General features: G+C 37.6%; 1 protein-coding gene across 4 annotated transcripts in view; it reads right to left on the reverse strand.

The window, feature by feature from the left end:
* Positions 1-20,496, reverse strand: part of TTC37 (tetratricopeptide repeat domain 37) — a 122,014-nt gene that overhangs the window by 31,901 nt on the left and 69,617 nt on the right. For all 4 annotated transcript variants that reach the window (XM_036767420.1, XM_036767412.1, XM_036767403.1 and 1 more), the window contains 4 exons: positions 10,294-10,418; positions 9,557-9,680; positions 3,367-3,588; positions 1,760-1,832 (listed from right to left, as the gene is read on the reverse strand). In XM_036767420.1, coding sequence (XP_036623315.1) covers positions 1,760-1,832; positions 3,367-3,588; positions 9,557-9,680; positions 10,294-10,418 — 544 coding nt within the window. The remainder of the gene's footprint in view (positions 1-1,759; positions 1,833-3,366; positions 3,589-9,556; positions 9,681-10,293; positions 10,419-20,496) is intronic.

The following is a 20,496-nucleotide window of genomic DNA, read 5'->3' on the forward strand; positions in this document are numbered from 1 at the left end:
TTCAACCATTCTTCCCATGGCAAGAACTTAAGGTCTCTGACCGTCCTTTTGTCCTCCCTCTGTGCTCTCAATAGCTGATCAGTGTCCTTTCTAAAATGTGGTGCTCAGACCAGTTATCAGAGCTGCCCCATTACCCAAATTAATTTATTTGTATTATAAGTATCTGTAGACAAAATGGAGAGATGTGGCCTAGACAACAGCATACTTAGGTGGATTCAGAAACTGGCTGAATGACCAGAACCAAAGGGTAACCATTAATGGATCAGTAACAATGTGAAAAGAGATTTGTATTGGAGTGCCTCAAGGCTCTAACCTTAGTCATTGTTCAACAATTTTGGATCTGTGGATCTGGATCCACAGACAGCGCATTTGTCAAATGTGCCAATAGAATGAAGCCGAGAAGGATGGCTAACCCAGTGGATAACAAAGTCAAGTCTCCAAAAAGGCTAAGACAAGGATTTAATAAATTGAAATTGAATAGGCACCATCTTATCATCTTTTACATTTATATAGTGTTTTAAGATTTTCAAAATATTTAAACTATTTTTTTTTCATTTGAACCTCAAAACAACCCTGTGAGGCAAGTGCAGCTAATATCCTCATCTTAGAGATGAGGAAAAATGAGGCTGAGAGCAGTTAAGGGATTTGCCTAGGGTCACACAGATAGGAAGTATCTGAGGCAAGGTTCCAACTCAGACCTTCCTGACTTTAAATCTAGAATGCTAACCATAAAATCCTACATTGGAGTTCATAAAATCAACTTCACAAGGACAGCATAGGTGTGATGTGGATGGACAACTTTTATTAAAAAGTCAGAGGTGTCTTAGTGGACTAGATATTTAATAAGAATTGAAAATGTTTCCTGGCAAGCAAAAAATGTTATCCTTGACCAAATTAAGAAAAGTAATGGTACCCAAGAGGAGAAGGGCTATAGTTTCACTGACTATACTCATCCCTGGGCAAATATTTGCAGTACTCTATCCACTTTTGGACACCACATTTTAGGAAGAACTCTGGAAAATAACCAAAAGATAAGCTGATTACGGCCATATCAAAATGAACTGAAAGCACTGGGAACATCTGACCCGTAAAAGAAGACTTAGACATAGTAAAAGCCTTCAAGTATTTTATCAGCTATCACATGGAAGAAGAATTAGACTTGTTCTTTGCTCAAAAGGCAAAAGTAGGAGCAAAGGATAGAATTTGAAGAGATATTTATTTTAGTTCAATATAAGGAACATTTTCACAATTACTGAACAATCAGAGACAGCAAGGTAGCACAGTGGATAGAGTACTAGCTCTGGAGTTCAAATCTAGTCTCAGACACTTACTAGCTGCGTGACCTTGGGCAACTCACCTAACCCTGTTTGCCTCAGTTTTCTCATCCGTAAAATGATATGGAGAAGGAAATGGCAAACCACTCCAATATCTTTGCTAAGAAAACTCCAAATGGAGTCACAAACAGTCACACATGACTGAAAATGACTGACCACCAACAACAAAAAGGAAAAATGAATCGTTTTTGTAGAAAGTGGTTTTCATTCGAGAGGTTTTCAAATGTAAGTTGGATAAACACATGTTAATGATGTTATAATGGGGATTCTTAGCTAAGCATGCATTGAACTAGATGGAATACCTAGGACCCCTCTAACACTGAGATTGTGTGAGATAGTTGTAAAACGTACTTAAAAACTGTAACACTTACAATACAATGGCATATATTATTTCTATTTCTGGTAGACTTTAGGGAATAACTTACTTGGGCATTTCGTGGAGTATACTGAAGTACCACTCGGGATAAGAGAGACCAAAGGGCAGGGTCTGCTGGGTTACTATAGAAGAAAGCAAAAGTAACAAAGTTTAAAATGGAGTTATCTACTACAACAAAAACAAAACAAAACAAAAACAAAAATATTTTCAATTTTCATTTCCCTCAGAACTTTAAGTATAAAAATATTTTAGTTGTATAAAACGAATTCATGATACATGTTCCTAGCTCAATACAAAGTTCCCAATTTTCAAAAAAACACATAAGTTATTGTCTGTTGTATGGCTTGTTAACATGGGGTCTCTAATGACTACACTAATCTGTCAGAGTTACACAATAACTAGTCAATCAGAAAGGCTTATGAAGCCCCAAACTGCTTGATATACCAGTGATCCTTTGCGAAATGAACTCTAGTTGAACTCGGACATGCTTGTAGAGACTGGACCAGCCTTGAACAGCTCAAGGGCAACCTTGAGCAGCAGCTGCAATTTCAGGACTTTCCAAACATCTTACTTTTATTGTACCTACAGACATGTCCACACACACCCTCCAGGCCCCACTGAAAATGCTCCCTGCCTGAAAACCTCTAGAAACCATAAATATCTCACCCTTTTCCCCACTTCCCTTTGAGCAGCTAAGATCTCTCTACCTCTCTGCTCCATTTATGCAAACTCTTCTCAGACAATAAATGCTTTTATAATCTCTGATCAGACTCTTTCATTTCAGGTCCTTTTCAGGGCCCAAGGGCCATTTGTTAACAGACTCAATATCTCTCTGAAAGTACCAAATGACTGTCATCAAAGGGGAGAGATAAAGGTGAGGAAACTCCCTCTACCCATGCAATGAAGCAGTTCTTCTACAATTTAAGAGGCTTATACAGTTACTCATGGCACTGAGGCGTTAAGTGGCATGTCCATTGTCATCTCAGTGAACTGACAAAAGAGGAAGAATTGAACCAGTCTTCCTGAGATCAAGACTACTTCTCTATCATCCAGTGTACTATATGGTCTCAATATCCAAGCAATTATTTGCCTTAAATATCACAAGGAGTTTCATATATAAGGTCAGATTTAAGTTACATAGAAAATGGTTATCTGTGAGAAGAGACTGCAGTGAACTAAACTACCAAAGGAAACTGCAGTAACTCCAATTTACTGGCTTGGTCAGACTGCGAGTGAAAATGCTTATATGAGAGCAGACTATTATCTTCTCAAATGGGTTTATGTATTTACTGGGGCAGATGGAAGTGTTCAGATCTGTAACTTTATCAGTGTAGGCCCTCCACTAATTCAGACTGACAATTCATCTGTAATTTGTAGTGTTAGTGAGAAGCCTGGGGCACCTCAAGCTTTATTAACTTGCCCAAGGTTGTCACATTGCCAGACCCTTTACCTCCAAACCCCTTCTCTCAGGAAACAAAAACAAAACCCTTTTGTCTGAAGGTGGGAAGCAAGCTTTGTCAATATTGTAAGCCCTTCATTTAAAAGGGATTGGTTTCTATTCACATCATAATGACTTACCTCATTTTAATATGCTCACTAAGATTTTATACTAAAGGTATTAAATGAAATTCAAAGCTCTCAAATATAGATTTTTACCTGTGGACAGCTTTTGACACTTGTCTCTGCACTGACACATTTCGACCTTGTAATGAATAAACAGCTGATGTAATAAGACACCTCTGATAATTATCATCTTTCTGTTTTACATGCTTTAATAACTCATTAAGTGCTGCTTTTGAGAGAGTGGCATCCTTCATTGCCAGCCCCAGAGCACAGAGTGCTTGAAGACTTTCGGTGGTTGGTTCCTTTAAGATAGAACTGTAAGTTCAGAAAAGAGAAAAAAAAAAACAGGACAGTTGTGTACAATTTCCAGGAAGTTTGACAATTACCTGTCATAGAAACTTTGCCAAAAATCATTTCTACTAAAAACATCTCACCAGAGCAAATCCTCTGATTTCTCTGGACAATGAAACTCCTACTATTACATATACAAAAATCTATGTGCTTCACTGATTCTTGGTCTTGGGGAGCGGAGGGAAAGACACCTGTTCACCCTTTCTTCCCAGATCAATTATTTAAAGTCCTTAAAAATACTGAGTCAAGTTCTGTGGAACTCTTGAGAAGTTGCTGAAATAATTCTGGCAAAGATGTCTGCCTTCAATAACCATCTTGAAATGCATGACAGAGGATGAAAAAATAGTTTCTTCAATGTAAAATTACCTAATTTCTCATGGCTCCCCAGAAAAGCTTCCATTCAATTAGCACAATATTGCTGAAACCAGAATTCTGTATATAAGGTACAAATTTCAGTCATCTCTATCACATTTCCAATCAATTTTTTTTTTGGACTTAATGAAATGTAAAGCTTAAGGAGAATTGTGTCAATGGACATAAACATCTCCTGTGAAATTTTGATTTAGTTTTCTTGAGGCTAAACTAAAGATGGATAGAAAACCTTATTAATATACACAAAGAACACCTAAGACTTATGAGAATTTCTTACCTGACGGAGCATTACTCTAGTCACTTCACTTTACTGATAAAGAAACAGGCCTAAAGAAGTCGGGCAACTTACTCAAGTTTTCCCAGAGAAAGGTAGAATGAAGCTTAGAACCCAGGACTCCCAAGTTCTGGGCCAGTGATCTTTCCATTATACCATGCTTCTGACCTATAAACTTAGGATAAAATTTGGGAATATTCCTGGTAATTACTATGAACTTTGGGTGATACCTGTCCCAGAAGTCTTTCAAAAAGCACTCAGAAGAATTAAATGAAAGCAGTTATTATCAATGAATAATGTCAGTAAATGACATACCTGTTGACTCAATGTAGCATTAATGGAGGTACAGAGCAATATGTTTAGCTCTCTGTAGTAGTAAATAAGCATTAAAATTCTAATTTATATAAGAATATTCTGTGGAAACAAGCTTACCAGAAACAAACAAGAGTAAGAAAACATGCCTGGAATTTAGATGTATTTAGAAATATAGCCCAAGCAAGGTTAAAAATCAGTAAAAGACAACACTAACAATCAGAAAAGGATGCCAGAAAGAAAGAAGAGAATGCAACAATACAAATTTAAACTTCATAACAAAGGCGCAAAGCTCATTCTGTACACTGACTCAAAAGGGAAAAAAAATCACCTTCAATGCAAACAATATTTAGTATCTATAATTTACAAAAGTCTACCTCATCAAATTCAACATTACTGAACCGAAACTATCTCTCACTGTTTAGGTATTTTAGCCATCTACTATTCATTCAACAAAGATGTATTACTATAAGATGTTAAAATACAAACTTTGGTGTTAGATGTTAAAGTTACAAAGAATAAAGTTCCTGCCTTCAAGGAGCATACAGTTCTAATTTACTTGTTTGTATCTTTGTAAATACCTTCGAAGATTTTTATGTGGTTATATTCCACCTCTCCTATTACCCTCCTGACTTCTCCACATCAAAAAGTACTCACTATAAATACAGAGTAAACATTCAAAAGTGACTGTACCTCCACCAACAGTGTACCATTCTTGAATTCTCAGTTTTCTCATTCAATTCTCATCAAAAAAGAAGAAACCACCTCTGAGAATGTTTAAAAAAAAAAAAACCTAAAATATAAAATAGACAGGAACTAGATAAAAATTTAGATCCTAAATCCAGAAGCATGAAACAGGAATAAAGATTCCTGATCATATAGAGAAAGGAGAAGATAAGAATCTCCATCAGAATTCACCAAGGCTGCTTCTTAACCCAATCACATCCCTGTAATGGTAATCGGGACGGGACTTTTTTTTTTTTTAACTGTTTTCTCTTTTAGAATGCTAAAGTAATCAAGTGCCTTTGATTAAGTCTTGCTAGGTGCAAAGCCCCAGGCCCTCACCCTTTCGCTGACTAGGTGTAAAGCCTTCCGACCCTAAGAAGGGTATATAAACTCAGAGCCACTCCCAACCTTGAAAACCCAGATGTTGGTGATTCCCTTATAACTACGTACTCTGATATTGGACAGAAAGCTAGAAGTCTGTCTACTGGTTTGTGTTATTTAATCTGCTGATATTCTCTGTTTGTATTTGCTCTGAAGTTCAGGGTGCTGGCCTTTCCCCCTGAACTAAGTGAATGATATATGTATGTCTGATTAAAGTGAGATTGTTAACCCCTTAACGTTGCTTTCCTTAGAAAAGCAGATCAAAGAACGTGTGCTGGCAGCTCTTGTTGCTGGTCTTGTTGGGTCTTATACCCCTATAGCAACTGCTAGCCACACTGTTGTTACAATCGCCTATTGCAGCCTACCAAGTCAGCCTTCAGTGACTCTCACCATACTTCACCTTCATTCCTATAAACATGCTACTGAACAGAGGTGAATAAAACCAGGCAACTGTTTTGACCAGGTCCACTTCAAATTTATGCTATACAACCTCAACTGGACTCTTACTGCTGTTAGGCAATCTTTCTACACTCCCTTATCAACTCACTATCCCACTCTCCACATGGCTCTTCCAAGACTTTTCTTCCCTCCTCAAGTCTCCCATGGCTCTTCCTCCCCCAACCTCTCAGCTAAGAATCTTGCCTCATATTTCACAGAAAAAATTGAAGCCATCCATCATGAGCTCCTTCCTCATTTCATATCATTCAGACATTCCTCTCCTTCACCCTTGTCTCACACAGAGGTAGCCTTACTTCTTACCAAGGCTGAATCTACCACTTGCACAAGCAATCCCATTTCATTCTGTCCCCTCTAACAGAGTGCCCTATCACTTATCTTCAATCTTCCCTACTACAAACATGCCTGTGTCTTTCCCATCCTCATTAAAACCTTGATCCTTCCATTCCTGTCATCATCCTCTATCTCTTCTGCCCTTTGTGCCTAAACATTTCAAGAAGGACAGCTACAATATATGCCTCTACTTTCTCTCCTTGCACTCTCTTCTTAAATTTGGCTTCCAAGCTCATCATTTTGATGAAAGTCCTTATTTCTTAATTGCCGAATCCAATGGCCTTTTCTCAGTCATCATTCTTCATGACCTTAATGCAGCCTCTGACACTGCTGGTCACTGTCTCCTTCTTAATACTCTCTTCTCTCTAGCTTTTCAGGACACCGCTCTCTCCTGGTTTTCCTCTCAGATCACTACTTCTCAATCTCTACTGCTATATCCTCATCCGGATCATGCCCTCTAATCCTAGGTGTCTTACAAGGCTCTGTCCTGGGTCTGCTTTCCTCTCCTACTAAACTATTCTGCTTGGTAATCTAAGAAAAACAAAACAAAAAATATCCTGCCTTTTAACAATTTTTTAGTTATAAATTCTCTTCCAACATCCAGTGCTTCCCCTAACCATTGAGAAAGCAAGCAATATAATATTCATTATACATATGAAGTCATGCAAAACATACTTCTACGTTAGCCATGATGTAAAGAAAAAAAGAGCAAGAAAAATAAAGTGAGAAAAAATATGTTTCACTGCACTTTAACAGCGGTCATCAGTTCCCTCTCTGGAGGCAGACAGCATTTTCATCATGAGTCCTTGGGAATTATCATGGATAACTGCATCAATGAGAGTAGCTAAGTCATTCACAGTTGATTATCATACAATCTTGCCATTACTGTGTACAACGTTCTCCTGGTTCTGCTCACTCCACTTTGCTTCAGTTCATATATGTCTTCCCATGTTTTTCTGAAACCATCTCCTTCATCATTTCTTACAGCACAATATTATTCCTTCACAATCAATATGCCACAACTTGTTCAGCCATTCCCCAACTGAGGGGCATCCTCTTAATTTCCAATTCTTTGCCACCACAAAAAGAGCTGCTATAAGTATTATATACATAGGTCCTTTCCTTTTTCTTTGATTTCTTTCGGGTATAGATGTAGTGGTATTGCTGGGTCAAAGGTTAAGACAGTTTTATAGCCCTTTGGACACAGTTCCAAATTGTTCTCCAGAATAGTTGGACCCATTCAGACCATGAACGGTGCATTAGTGTCCCTACTTTTCCACATCCCTCCCACTATTTGTCATTTTAGCCAATCTGATAAATGTGAGGTGGGCCTCAAAGTTCTTTTAATTTTCATTTCTCTAATTATTAATGATTTTAGAGCATTTTTCATATGACTGTTGATAGTTTTGATTTCTTCTTCTGAAAACTGTCTTCATATCCTTTGACCATTTCTCAATTGGGAAATGGCTCTGATTTTTATAAATTTGATTCCGTTCCCTATATACTTGAGAAGTGAGGCCTTCGTCAGAGAAAATTTTTGTAAAAAAAAATTTCCTCCAGTTTCCTTCTTTCCTTCTGATTCCGGCTGCAATAGTTTTGTTCCTGCAAAACCTTTTTCTTTCCATGTAATCCAAATAATTCATTTTACCTCTCATCATCTTCTCCATCTCTTACTTGGTCATTAAATCTTCCCTTATCCATAGACCTTATAAGTAAATTTTTTCCATGCTCCTCTAATTTGCTTGTGATATCACTCTTTATGTCTAAAACTCCTATGGATTTAATTATCATTTCAATCCTGATGATTCTCAAATCTACCTTTCTTTTGTCCCAATTTCTGCTGACCTCCAATCTCACATCTCCAACTCACTTTCAGGAATGTTCCATACACAGCTTAAACTCAACATGTCCAAATCAGAACTCATTATCTTTCCCCCTAAACCTTTTCCCCTGCCTACCTTCCCTTTTACTTACAAGGCAACAGTATCTTCCCAGTTCCTCAGGCTCACAATATAGGAGCAATCCTGATTCCTCACTATCTCTCACCTCCTCATATCCAATCTAGTGCCAACACATGTTGATTTCACCTTTGCAACATCTCTTGAATATGTGCCTTTCTCTCCTCTGATACTGCCAACACCTTGGACTACTGCAATAGCCTGCTGCTGAATTTGCCTGCCTCAAGTCTCTCCCCATTTCCATACATTCTCCTTTCTATCACCTAAGTGATTTTCCCAAAGCCAAGTCCAATCATACCACTCCATACTCAGTAGACTCCAGTAGCTCCCTGTTGTCTTCAAGATCAAACACAAAATCCTGTTTGGCATTCAAAGCCCTTCATAATATAGCTGCTTCCTCCCTTTCCAATCTTCTTACACTTTACTTTCTGCCACATAATCTTCAATCAAATGACACTGGCTTCCTCACTGTTCCTCAAACAAGATACTCCGTCTCTTGATTCTCAGTACATTTCTCTGGCTGTCCCCCATGCTGGAATGCTTTTCCTCCTCATCTCTGCCTTCTAGTTTCCTTGGGTTCCTTCAAGTCCCAACTAAAATCCCATCTTCTATAGAAAGCCTTTCCTAATTCCTCTTTTCCTAGCACCTTCCCTTTGTAATTTCCTATTTATCCTGTACATAATTGTTTGAACATATTTGTTTGCTTGTTGTCTCCTCCATAAAAATGTGGGTTCCTTAAAGGCAAGGAATGACTTATGTCTCTTTTTCTATCCACAGTGCCTGGCACATAGTAGGCACTGAACAAAAGCTTACTGACTGGAGAAAAAAAAAACTTTAGTAAGTCAAGAAAGAATACTGATGGGCTGTTTCCTAACTGTCCTGTTTCAAAAAGTACAGAAACAGTTAAAGTATGTATTGCCATAATAAGAAAAATAATTTGCTAAGATCTAAGAAGGCATATTATGTCCCTAACACCGCCTCATAGTTCAATAGCTCATAATCAAAGGGTCAACGACCACTGTTTCCAATAATGTTGTTTCTGCTTCAGAATAAACACAAATTTCAACCTAGTCACCCCCTGACATAAACATGACTAAACATTAATGTCAACTATACATACCATTTGAATAGTAATGTCTTGGCTATGTCCATTTTATTTTGTTTGTATTCTGTTATTGCCAGGGCCGTCAGGATATGAGCTTTGTCCTGCTCTGATTCAACAATGGACAAGGCTCTCTCATAGGCTGTTAATTAAGGTGAATTGGAAACAAAAATGAAATGGCATGAAAAGTAATCCCAATTATTATGGAATTTTTAAAACAGAGGGAAAGAGAACGTACATCTTAATTGTTACCTTGTTTTCAAGGAATACAATAAGGATTAGTGATTCATTTGGCTAAATTACTACAATGGTGATCCCTGAGAAGCTGGACCAAAAAAGGTGCTTTGTGAGATTTCTTTCTCAACCATCCAACCATTCTCCTACCCTCAGATTTCCCAGCGAGGTTTGGAGGCACCCTACTCTAGGACACAGCCTGGGCCAGATATAATTCCACTTCAGTAGCCATGGGATACTCAAAGGTTTAGAACCAATGGCACAATAAATGAGTCAGGCTATGAACGGAGTTTTGGGTAACAGAAATGTCTAATGGCCCAATAAAAGTAGCAAATCTCTTAGCATGCCCCAGGAAAACCCAAAAGGCTAACCTGTTTTTTGTCCACCATTAAAAAGCAGCTCATCAACTTAAGATATCAAAAGTTTTAACTTAATAATTATGACAAAGCATTTAAAAGTACAAAGATAAATTCTAATCAAACCTGGGAAAATATATTCTTTGCCTCAAGCAATAGACTCACCTTTGCTGCTCTCTTGGAAAAGTCCTTTCTTGAATAAAGCCAGTGCAAGACCTATGATGTCATCGAATTCTTCCAGAGGGGTTGACTTAAAAGCCTGGATGGCTTTATCATATTCACCAATAGCACTAAGGGGAAAAGGCATCTAATTTATATCATGAAAAACATGAGTGTGTAACAACCCAAGAATTATATTTTACTAGTGACTTTTCCTACAGAAAATTCATTTACATTTACCTTGTTTATAGCTGAGGTTCAACAATCTACCAATACTGAAATACCATAAAACAGAATATTAAATGTTTAGAAAAAAGTTTAAAATATACATGTAATTCAAAATGGATATTCGAGAAATAGTAATGGCCTTCAAACTCTGTTCCATTTAAATTACATGTGAACATTTTTATCCTATAATAATGATAGATGAATGAGTATAATTCTTTAAAAAGTTTGCAAAGTCAATTAAACACATTATCTCATTTCACCACACAGTAGTTGCTTAATAAATACCGGTTGATTGACTGATCCACCAGACAGCCCTGTGAAATAGCCAAGTCTGATGATGTCACTTCTCTACTCAATAAACTTGAGAAGTTCCCTATTAGCTCTAGAATCAAATATAAAGTCCTCTGGCATTTAAAACCCTTCACGAACTGAATGCAACTTACTTTTCTCACCTCATACATTTTTGTTTTTCCTGATACATGACAATCCCTTGTGTATCACTGTGTCTTTGCACTGGCTATCCCCTATTCCTAGAATATACTTTCTCCTCACCTTGTCCCCTGGAATGCCTTGTTACCTTCAGCACTCAGCTTAAGTACAACTTTCTGGATGAAGTTTTTCCTGATATATATTTTCATATGTTGTCTTCCCTAATAGAATATGAGCTGGAGTGCAGGGACTGTCTTGTTTGTCCAGTCCTCCAGCACTTAGCATGGTACCTGGCACATCATCACTTAATAAATGCTTATTGATTTGGTTATTATCCCCAGTTTACAGATAAGAAAACTGAGGATCAGAAAAGTTAAATGATTTGCCCATGATTACACAGCTAGGAACGATCTGAACTTAGTTCTCTCTTGACTCTCAGTCTGGCACTCTATTCACTATAAAAAGACTGCTTTTAATTAGGCTAATTACTTACAAAGCAATTTTTAAAATTAAAATCTCAACAAATCTCAACAATGTACAAATTCATTTCTAAATGGATATCTTTAAAGCAATTAAACGGAATGCTATGGTTAATAGTTAACAAATGAACACAAGACATAAGAATGACCTGGCATTTTTTTTTTGCCAAGTTACTGATAGCATTAAAAAAAATTATTTTAAAAGCCAAAAAAATAAAAAGAAGAAAATTCTGCAACTGCAAATGGATTTCATCGACAGTGATGTACATAAGTCATAGGATCTAAAATGTGAAGGAACCTGAAAGCCCATCTAACCTAATACTCTCATTTTACAGATGAGAAAACCCAGGCTCAGAGATGGTCGGTATTTGCCCAAGGTAAATAACAGATCTGAACGTTAGTCTTCTAACTTTGAATCCAATACTTTTATAAGCATGCTTTGCACATATCATTCTGCTTACTATCTGTTATAAGCATGTCTTTTTTTTAAACCATACAAGCACATAACTTTATGGTGCAACGAATATGAATGTATCTAGTTCCACATACAAAGTTAACTTAGGAAGTTTTTCCATCTCAAGAAATAAGAAACAATAATATTATTCACACATGTTGCTTTTAGAAATAAATCTTCAAGAAGTCAATCAAAAAGTTCTTTCAAAAACTAACAGAGATGCAGTTTGCATCTTCTGGATTCATATTCAGGGACTGGAGAAAAGATTTTTCTGGGATAAGATGTTATTGGTCACACAAGTCCTAATTTTGCAGCAAGTATTTATAAAGATAGAAGACTCCAAGGTTTCAAATGAAGGGAATAAATTTTCTTTTAAAATGTTAATGTTCTGATAGACACTTTATTTCTCTTTTAAAAATCTTTTTTTAAATCTTTAAAAAATTTACTTATTTATTTCTATTTTACAACATTCAGTTCCACAAGCTTTTGAGTTTTAAATTTTCTCCCTCTCCTTCCCCTCCCCCTCACCAAGATGGCATGCAATCTAATATAGGTTCTACATATACATTCACATTAAACATATTTTCACATTAATCATGTTGTAAAGAATTATAACCAAAGGAATGAACCACAAGAAAGAAGAAACAAAACAAAACAAAAAAGAGAGAGAGCAAATAGTTTCCTTCAATCTGCATTCAGACTCTGTAATTCTTTCTCTGGATGTGGATAGCACTTTCCATCATGAGACCTTTAGGATGTCCTAGAACCCTGCATTGTTGAGAAGAGCCAAATCAATCAAAGTTAGTTATCATACAATGTGGCTGTAACTGCGTACACTGTTCTCCTGGTTCTGCTCCCCTTGCTCAGCATCAGTTCATATAAGTCTTTCCAGGTTTCCCTGAAGTCAGCATGGTCATCATTTCTTTTTTTTTTACATGTTTAATTTAATTTATTTAATATATTTAGTTTTCAGCATTGATTTTCACAAGTTTGAATTACAAATTTTCCCCCCATTTCTACCCGCCCCCTAACTCCAAGATGGCCTATATTCTGGTTGCCCCATTCCCCAGTCAGCCCTCCCTTCTGTCACCCCACTCCCCTCCCATCCCCCTTTCCCTTCTTCTCTTGTAGGGCAAGATAAATTCCTATGCCCCCTTGCCTGTGTATCCTATTTCCTAGTTGCACGCAAAAACATTTTTGTTTGTTTGTTTTAGAATGTCTGTTTTTAACTTTTGAGTTCTAAATTCTCTCCCCTCTTCCCTCCCCGCCCACCCTCCCTAAGAAGGCAAGCAATTCAACATTGGCCACATGCATATCATTATGTAAAACCCTTCCACAATACTCATGTTGTGAAAGACTATGTTTTGCTCCTTCCTAACCTATCCCCCTTGACCCTGTCCCTTTTCAAAAGTATTTGTTTTTGATTACCTCCTCCCCCTGTCTGCCTTCCTTTCTATAGTCCCCCCTTTTCTATCTTCTTCCTCCTTCTTTCCTGTGGGGTAAGACACCCAATTGCGTGTGTATGGTATTCCCTTCTCAGGTCAAATCCGATGAGAGCAAGATTTACTCATTTCTCCTCACCTGCCCCCTCTTCCCTTCCTACAGAACTGCTTTTTCTTGACACTTTTATGCGAGATAATTTACCCCATTCTATCTCTCCCTTTCTCTCTCTCTCAATATATTCCTCTCTTATCCCTTAATGTTATTTTTTTAGATATCATCCCTTCATATTCAACTCATCCTGTGCCTTCTGTCTATATATATATATATATATATATATATATATATATATATGTACCTACATATATACATACACACACATATGTACATATACACATACACATATATATATATATATATGCATATTCCTCTCAGCTACTCTGATACTGAGGTCTCATGAATCATACACATCATCTTTCCATGTAGGAATGGAAACAAAACAGTTCAACTTTAGTAAGTCCCTTATGATTTCTCTTTCTTGTTTATCTTTTCATGCTTCTCTTGATTCTTGTGTTTGAAAGTCAAATTTCCTATTCAGCTCTAGTCTTTTCACTGAGAAAGCTTGAAAGTCCTCTATTTTATTGAAAGTCCATATTTTGCCTTGGAGCATGATACTCACTTTTGCTGGGTAGGTGATTCTTGGTTTTAATCCTAGCTCCATTGACCTCCGGAATATCGTATTCCAAGCCCTTCGATCTCTTAATGTAGAAGCTGCCAGATCTTGGCTTATTCTGATTGGGTTTCCACAATACTCAAATTGTTTCTTTCTGGCTGCTTGCAGTATTTTCTCCTTCATCTGGGAGCTCTGGAATTTGGCGACAATATTCCTAGGAGATTTCTTTTTGGGATCTATTTGAGGAGGCGATCGATGGATTCTTTCAATTTCTATTTTGCCCTGTGGCTCTAGAATATCAGGGCAGTCCTCCTTGATAATTTCTTGAAAGATGATATCTAGGCTCTTTTTTTGATCATGGCTTTCAGGTAGTCCAATAATTTTTAAATACTCTCTCCTGGATCTATTTTCCAGGTCAGTGGTTTTTCCAATGAGATATTTCAAATTGTCTTCAACTTTTTCATTCCTTTGGTTCTGTTTTATAATATGTTGATTTCTCATAAAGTCACTAGCTTCTACTTGTTCCAATCTAATTTTTAAGGTAGTATTTTCTTCAGTGGTCTTTTGGACCATCTTTTCCATTTGGCTAATTCTGCCTTTCAAGGCTTTCTTCTCCCGATTGGCTTTTTGGAGCTCTTTTGCCATTTGAGTTAGTCTATTTTTTAAGGTGTTGTTTCCTTCAGTGTATTTTTCAGTATTTTTTTGGGTCTCCTTTAGCCAGTCATTGACTTGTTTTTCATGCTTTTCCTGTATCACTCTCATTTCTCTTCCCAATTTTTCCTCTACTTCTCTAACTTGCTTTTCCAAATCCTTTTTTTCTAATTTAAATTTATTTATTTAACATATTTAGTTTTTAGCATTGATTTTCACAAGTTTGAATTACAAATTTTCTCCCCATTTCTACCCTCCCCCCACTCCAAGATGGCATATATTCTGGTTGCCCTGTTCCCCAGTCAGCCCTCCCCTCTGTCACCCCACTCCCCTCCCATCCCCTTTTCCCTTCCTTTCTTGTAGGGCAAGATAAATTTCTAGTCCCCATTGCCTGTGTATCTTATTTTCTAGTTGCATGCAAAAACTTTTATTTTTGTTTTTGAACATCTGTTTTTAAAACTTCTGAGTTCCAAATTCACTCCCCTCTTCCCTTCCCATCCACCCTCCCTAAGAAGTCAAGCAATTCAACATAGGCCACATGTGTATCATTATGTATAATCCTTCCACAACACTCATGTTGTGAAAGACTAACTATATTTTGCTCCTTCCCAACCCATCCCCCTTTATTGAATTTTCTCCCTTGACCCTGTCCCCTTTCGAAAGTTTGTTTTTGATTACCTCCACCCCCATCTGCCCTCCCCTCCATCAACCCCCCTTTTTTTTTAATCTTCTTCCCTCTTCTTTCCTGTGGGGTAAGATACCCAATTGGGTATGTATGGCATTCCCTCCTCAGGCCAAATCTGATGAGAGCAAAATTCACTCATTCCCCCCTCACCTGCCCTCTCCCCTCCTCCCACAGAACTCCTTGCTCTTGCCACCTTTATGCAAGATAAGCCACCCCATTCTATCTCCCCCTATCTCCCTCTGTCAGTATGTTCCTCTCTCATCCCTTAATTTGATTTTATTTCTTTTAGATATCTTCCCTTCATCTTCAACTCACCCTGTGTCCACGCACTCTCTCTCTCTCTCTCTCCATAAATACACACACACACACACACACACACACACACACACACAGATATATACATACATTCACATTCACTTATATATATACATAAATATATATATATTATATATATATGCATATTCCCTTCAGGTACCCTAATACTGAAGTCTCATGAATCATACATGTTATCTTTCCATGTAGGAATGTAAACAAAACAGTTCAACTTTAGTAAGTCCCTTGCAATTTCTTTTTCTTGTTCTTTTTCTTGATTACCTTTTCATGCTTCTCTTGATTCTTGTGTTTGAAAGTCAAATTTTCTATTCAGTTCTAGTCTTTTCACTCAGAAAGCTTGAAAGTCCTCTATGTTATTGAAAGTCTATATTTTGCCTTGGAGCATGATACTCAGTTTTGCTGGGTAGGTGATTCTAGGTTTTAATCCTAGCTCCATTGACCTCCGGAATATCGTATTCCAAGCCCTTCGATCTCTTAATGTAGAAGCTGCCAGATCTTGGCTTATTCTGATTGTGTTTCCACAATACTCAAATTGTTTCTTTCTGGCTGCTTGCAGTATTTTCTCCTTCATCTGGGAGCTCTGGAATTTGGCGACAATATTCCTAGGAGATTTCTTTTTGGGATCTATTTGAGGAGGCGATCGATGGATTCTTTCAATTTCTATTTTGCCCTGTGGCTCTAGAATATCAGGGCAGTTCTCCTTGATAATTTCTTGAAAGATGATATCTAGGCTCTTTTCTTGATCATGGCTTTCAGGTAGTCCAATAATTTTTAAATTATCTCTCCTGGATCTATTTTCCAGGTCAGTGGTTTTTCCAATGAGATATTTCACACTGTCTTCCATTTTTTCATTCCTTTGGTTCTGTTTTATAATATCTTGATTTCTCATAAAATCACTAGCTTCCACTTGCTCCAATCTCATTTTTAAGGTAGTATTTTCTTCAGTGGTCCGTTGGACCTCCTTTTCCATTTGGCTAATTCTGCCTTTCAAGGCATTCTTCTCCTCATTGGCTTTTTGGAGCTCTTTTGCCATTTGAGTTAGTCTATTTTTTAAGGTGTTGTTTTCTTCAGTGTATTTTTCAGTATTTTGGGGGGTCTCCTTTAGGAAGTCATTGACTTGTTCTTCATAGTTTTCTCTCATCCTTCTCATTTCTCTTCCCAATTTTTCCTCTACTTCTCTAACTTGCTCTTCCAAATCCTTTTCGAGCTCTTCCATGGTCTGGGACCAGTTCATGTTTTTCTTGGAGGCTTCTGTTGTAGGCTCTTTGACTTTTTAAACTTCTTCTGTCTGTATGTTTCGGTCTTCTTTGTCACCAAAGAAAAAATCCAAAGTCTGAGACTGAATCTGGGTGCGTTTTCACTGCCTGGCCATATTCCCAACCAACTAACTTGACCCTTGAGTTTTTCAGTGGGGTATGACTGCTTGTAGACTAGAGAGTTCTATGTTCCACGTTTGGGGGGGATGTGCCAGCTCTGCCACACCAGCACTGCTCCTTCCCCAAGAACCCCCAAGAACCCGGACTGGGCTTAAATCTTCAGCAGGCTGTGCACTCCTGCTCTGATCCGCCACTTAATTCCTCCCACCAGGTGGGCCTGGGGCCAGAAGCAACTGCAGTTGTAGTTCTGTAGCTGCACCACCCCTGCTGCCCCCCCCCGGGGCAGTCCACGAACTCTTTTCACTCTGTCCCTGCAACTTTTCCCACTAACCTTCTCTGTTGTCTTTGGTGTTTGTGTGTTGAGAAGTCTGGTAACTGCCACAGATCACTGATTCAGGGCACTAGGGCCTGTTCCGCCCAGACTCCTGGTCTGGTTGGTCCTGCCACTGCCCACACTGGGCTCTGCTCCGCTCCCAGCTCTGTGCGTGATAGACCACATCCAGCGACCATCCAGGCTGTCCTGGGCCGGATCCCTGCTTTCCTCTGCTATTTTGTGGGTTCTGCAGTTCTAGAATTTGTTCAGAGCCATTTTTTATAGATTTTTGGAAGGACCTGGCAGGGAGCTCAAGTAAGTCCCTGCTTTCCAGCTGCCATCTTGGCTCTGCCCCCTCATCATTTCTTACAGCACAATAGTATCAATTACATTCATATACCCTAACTTGTTCAGCCATTCCCCAATGACGGGTAGCCCCTCAATTTCCAATTCTTTGCCACCACAAAAAGAGATGCTATAAATAGTTTTGTACATGTGGGTCCTTTTCCCATTTGTATGATCTCTTTAGGATACAGTCCTAGAGATGGTATCAGACACTTTATTTCTTGCACATTTATATTTTGTTCTGTTGTACACTAAAGAAAAATTTTTTCCAGATGTGGAGAGAAAATGCAGAAAAACAAAGTATTGCTGTGACTTGAAGCCTGGTTCTGTCATTTACTACCTGTGTGACTTTGTGGAGCAAGTAATTTATTCTTCACTTAGTCTTTCTGGGGCCCAGATTCCTCAAGTGTAAATTGTAAAATGAGAGGATTAGATTGGATGACCTTTAAAGCGCTCTCTGGCTCTAAATCTATGTAATGGTAAACCTGAACAGCTAAAAATATAAAAGATAACGTAACAGATACTGGTTATGTCTTTATCCAAGTTATCAAAGGCCATATGAAAAAATGCTCTAAATCACTTATAATTAGAGATCCATCTGACTGGCAAAGCTGATAAAAAAGGAAAATGAAAAATTCTGGAGGGACTGTGAGAAAAGAGGTAAAATCATGGAGGTAAAGTGGATGGAGTTTTAACTGGTTCAGTCATTTCTAGAAAACAATTTTGAATTTTGCCCAAAAAGCCATTAAACTATGTATACCGTTTTCACCCAAGTGAAGCCATTACTAGGTCTATATCCCAAAGAGTTTGAAAGATATACACTAATTTTAAAACCTCTAATCATAGTACAATTCTTATTTTTCACTAGTTTTATGAAGTCATTTACCTCCATAAATGACCACTGTATTACAAAAGGAAAGACTTTATGCCAACTATATATTAATGGACTATTTTTTTCCTAATAACCTAAATATAAGAGCAATTTTAAAATACTTAGCTAACAAAAGCTTCCCCTTCCTGCTGCTCTTGATTAACATTATAATCATCTGTTGCAAGCATGTCAATAGCACTTATTTATTAATTAAAATCTTGAGCTAAATTTGAGAGAAACTCTGTCAATTCCAAAATTTTTCAAAGAGATAAACCTATTATTAGTAACTGCCATCCATCTGGTAGAATGTTCACTGGTATGCAAAATCTAGTTACATGGTTCTAGACTGTTGTAGTTCAATCACTTTCAGTGGTGTCCAAATCTTCACGATCCCATTTGGGTTTTCTTAGCAAAGATACCAAAGTGGTTTGCTATTTCCTTCTCCAGCTTATTCTACAGATGAGGAAACTGAGGCAAAAAGGATTAAGTGACTTGCCCAGAGTCACACAGCTAGTGTCTGAGGCTAGATATAAACTCAGAAAGATGAGTCGTCCTGACTCCAAGACCTGTGCTTTATCCACTGCGCCATCTAGCTACCTTGGAGATGGTTTTTCCCTTGAAGGATTATACTAAGTTTTGGTGGATAGGTTATTCTTGATTGTAATACCAGCTCTTTTGCCTTCTGGAATATATCTCAAGCCTTCCACTTTTAATGTGGTACCTACTAAACCTTGTGCAAGCCTGACTATGGCTCCATTGCATTTGAATGGTCTCTTTCAGTCTTCTTGAAATGTTTTTTCTTTGACTTGGGAGTTCTGGAATTTGGCTATAATGTTACTCAGAGTTTTCATTTTGGGAGCTTTTTCAGGTGGTCATTGGTAGATTCTTTCAATTTCTATTTTGCCCTCAGGTTTGAGGATATCAGGGCAGCTTTCCCTGACAATTTCTTAAAATATGTCTAGATTTGATCATGACTTTCAGGAAATCCAGTAACTCATAAATTGTCTCTTCTAGATTTACTTTCCAGGTCAGTTATTTTTCTGATGGAATATTTAACATTTTCTTCTACTTTTTCATCCTTTTGAATTTATTTTATTGTTTCTTGATGTCTCACGTGGTGATGAGTTTCCATATGCCCAATTCTAATTTTTAAGGAATTATTTTCTTCAGTGAGTAGTCCATTACCGGGGCCCAAAGTTTTTCCAGCTTGATAGAATCTTCCAGAGGTTGCACTCTTCTGACATAGGTGATGATCACTGATATGTACAAGAATGGGAGCTTCTTAAGAACACGGCCTGTCTTACTTATCCCCAGCACTTAGCATAGTACTCTGCTCATAGTAGATACTTAATAATTACTTCATTTGTTTACATTTATATAGCATGCTAAGATTTTGGCAAAGTGCAATTACATATATTATCTTATACAGTCCTCACAACAGGCCTACGAAGTGGATGTCATAGTAATATTCTCCCTGTTTTATAGATGAAGAAATTAAGGTACAAAGAAATTAAGTAATTTGCCCATTACCCATAGTCTTTGAAGACTAAGGGTGACATCTCCATACCATAATGAGGTTCTAACAATGAGGACCTTTATGGAAGTCCTAGAGCATAATGTAGCTAAAATACAGTACATCTGTGGAAAGAGCACTGTATTCCAAGTCCAAAGACCAGAGTTCAAATCCTCTCTCTGCCACATACTACCTTTGTGGCCTCAGACAATACTAAACTCAGTTTTACAAGCTTATTGTTTTTTGTGTTGAAAGGGACCCCAAAAATTAGCTAATGACCAAAGGGTTCTTAATATGTGCTTGGAGAATTTTTGTTTTGTTTCATTTTTTAATATTTTGATAACTGGATTCAATGTAATTGGTTTTCTTTGTAATCATACATGTTTTATTTTATGTGTTTAAGAATTCTGAAATAGGTT

Source organism: Trichosurus vulpecula, chromosome 1 (genome assembly GCF_011100635.1).
Source record: "Trichosurus vulpecula isolate mTriVul1 chromosome 1, mTriVul1.pri, whole genome shotgun sequence".
Classification (NCBI taxonomy): domain Eukaryota; kingdom Metazoa; phylum Chordata; class Mammalia; order Diprotodontia; family Phalangeridae; genus Trichosurus; species Trichosurus vulpecula.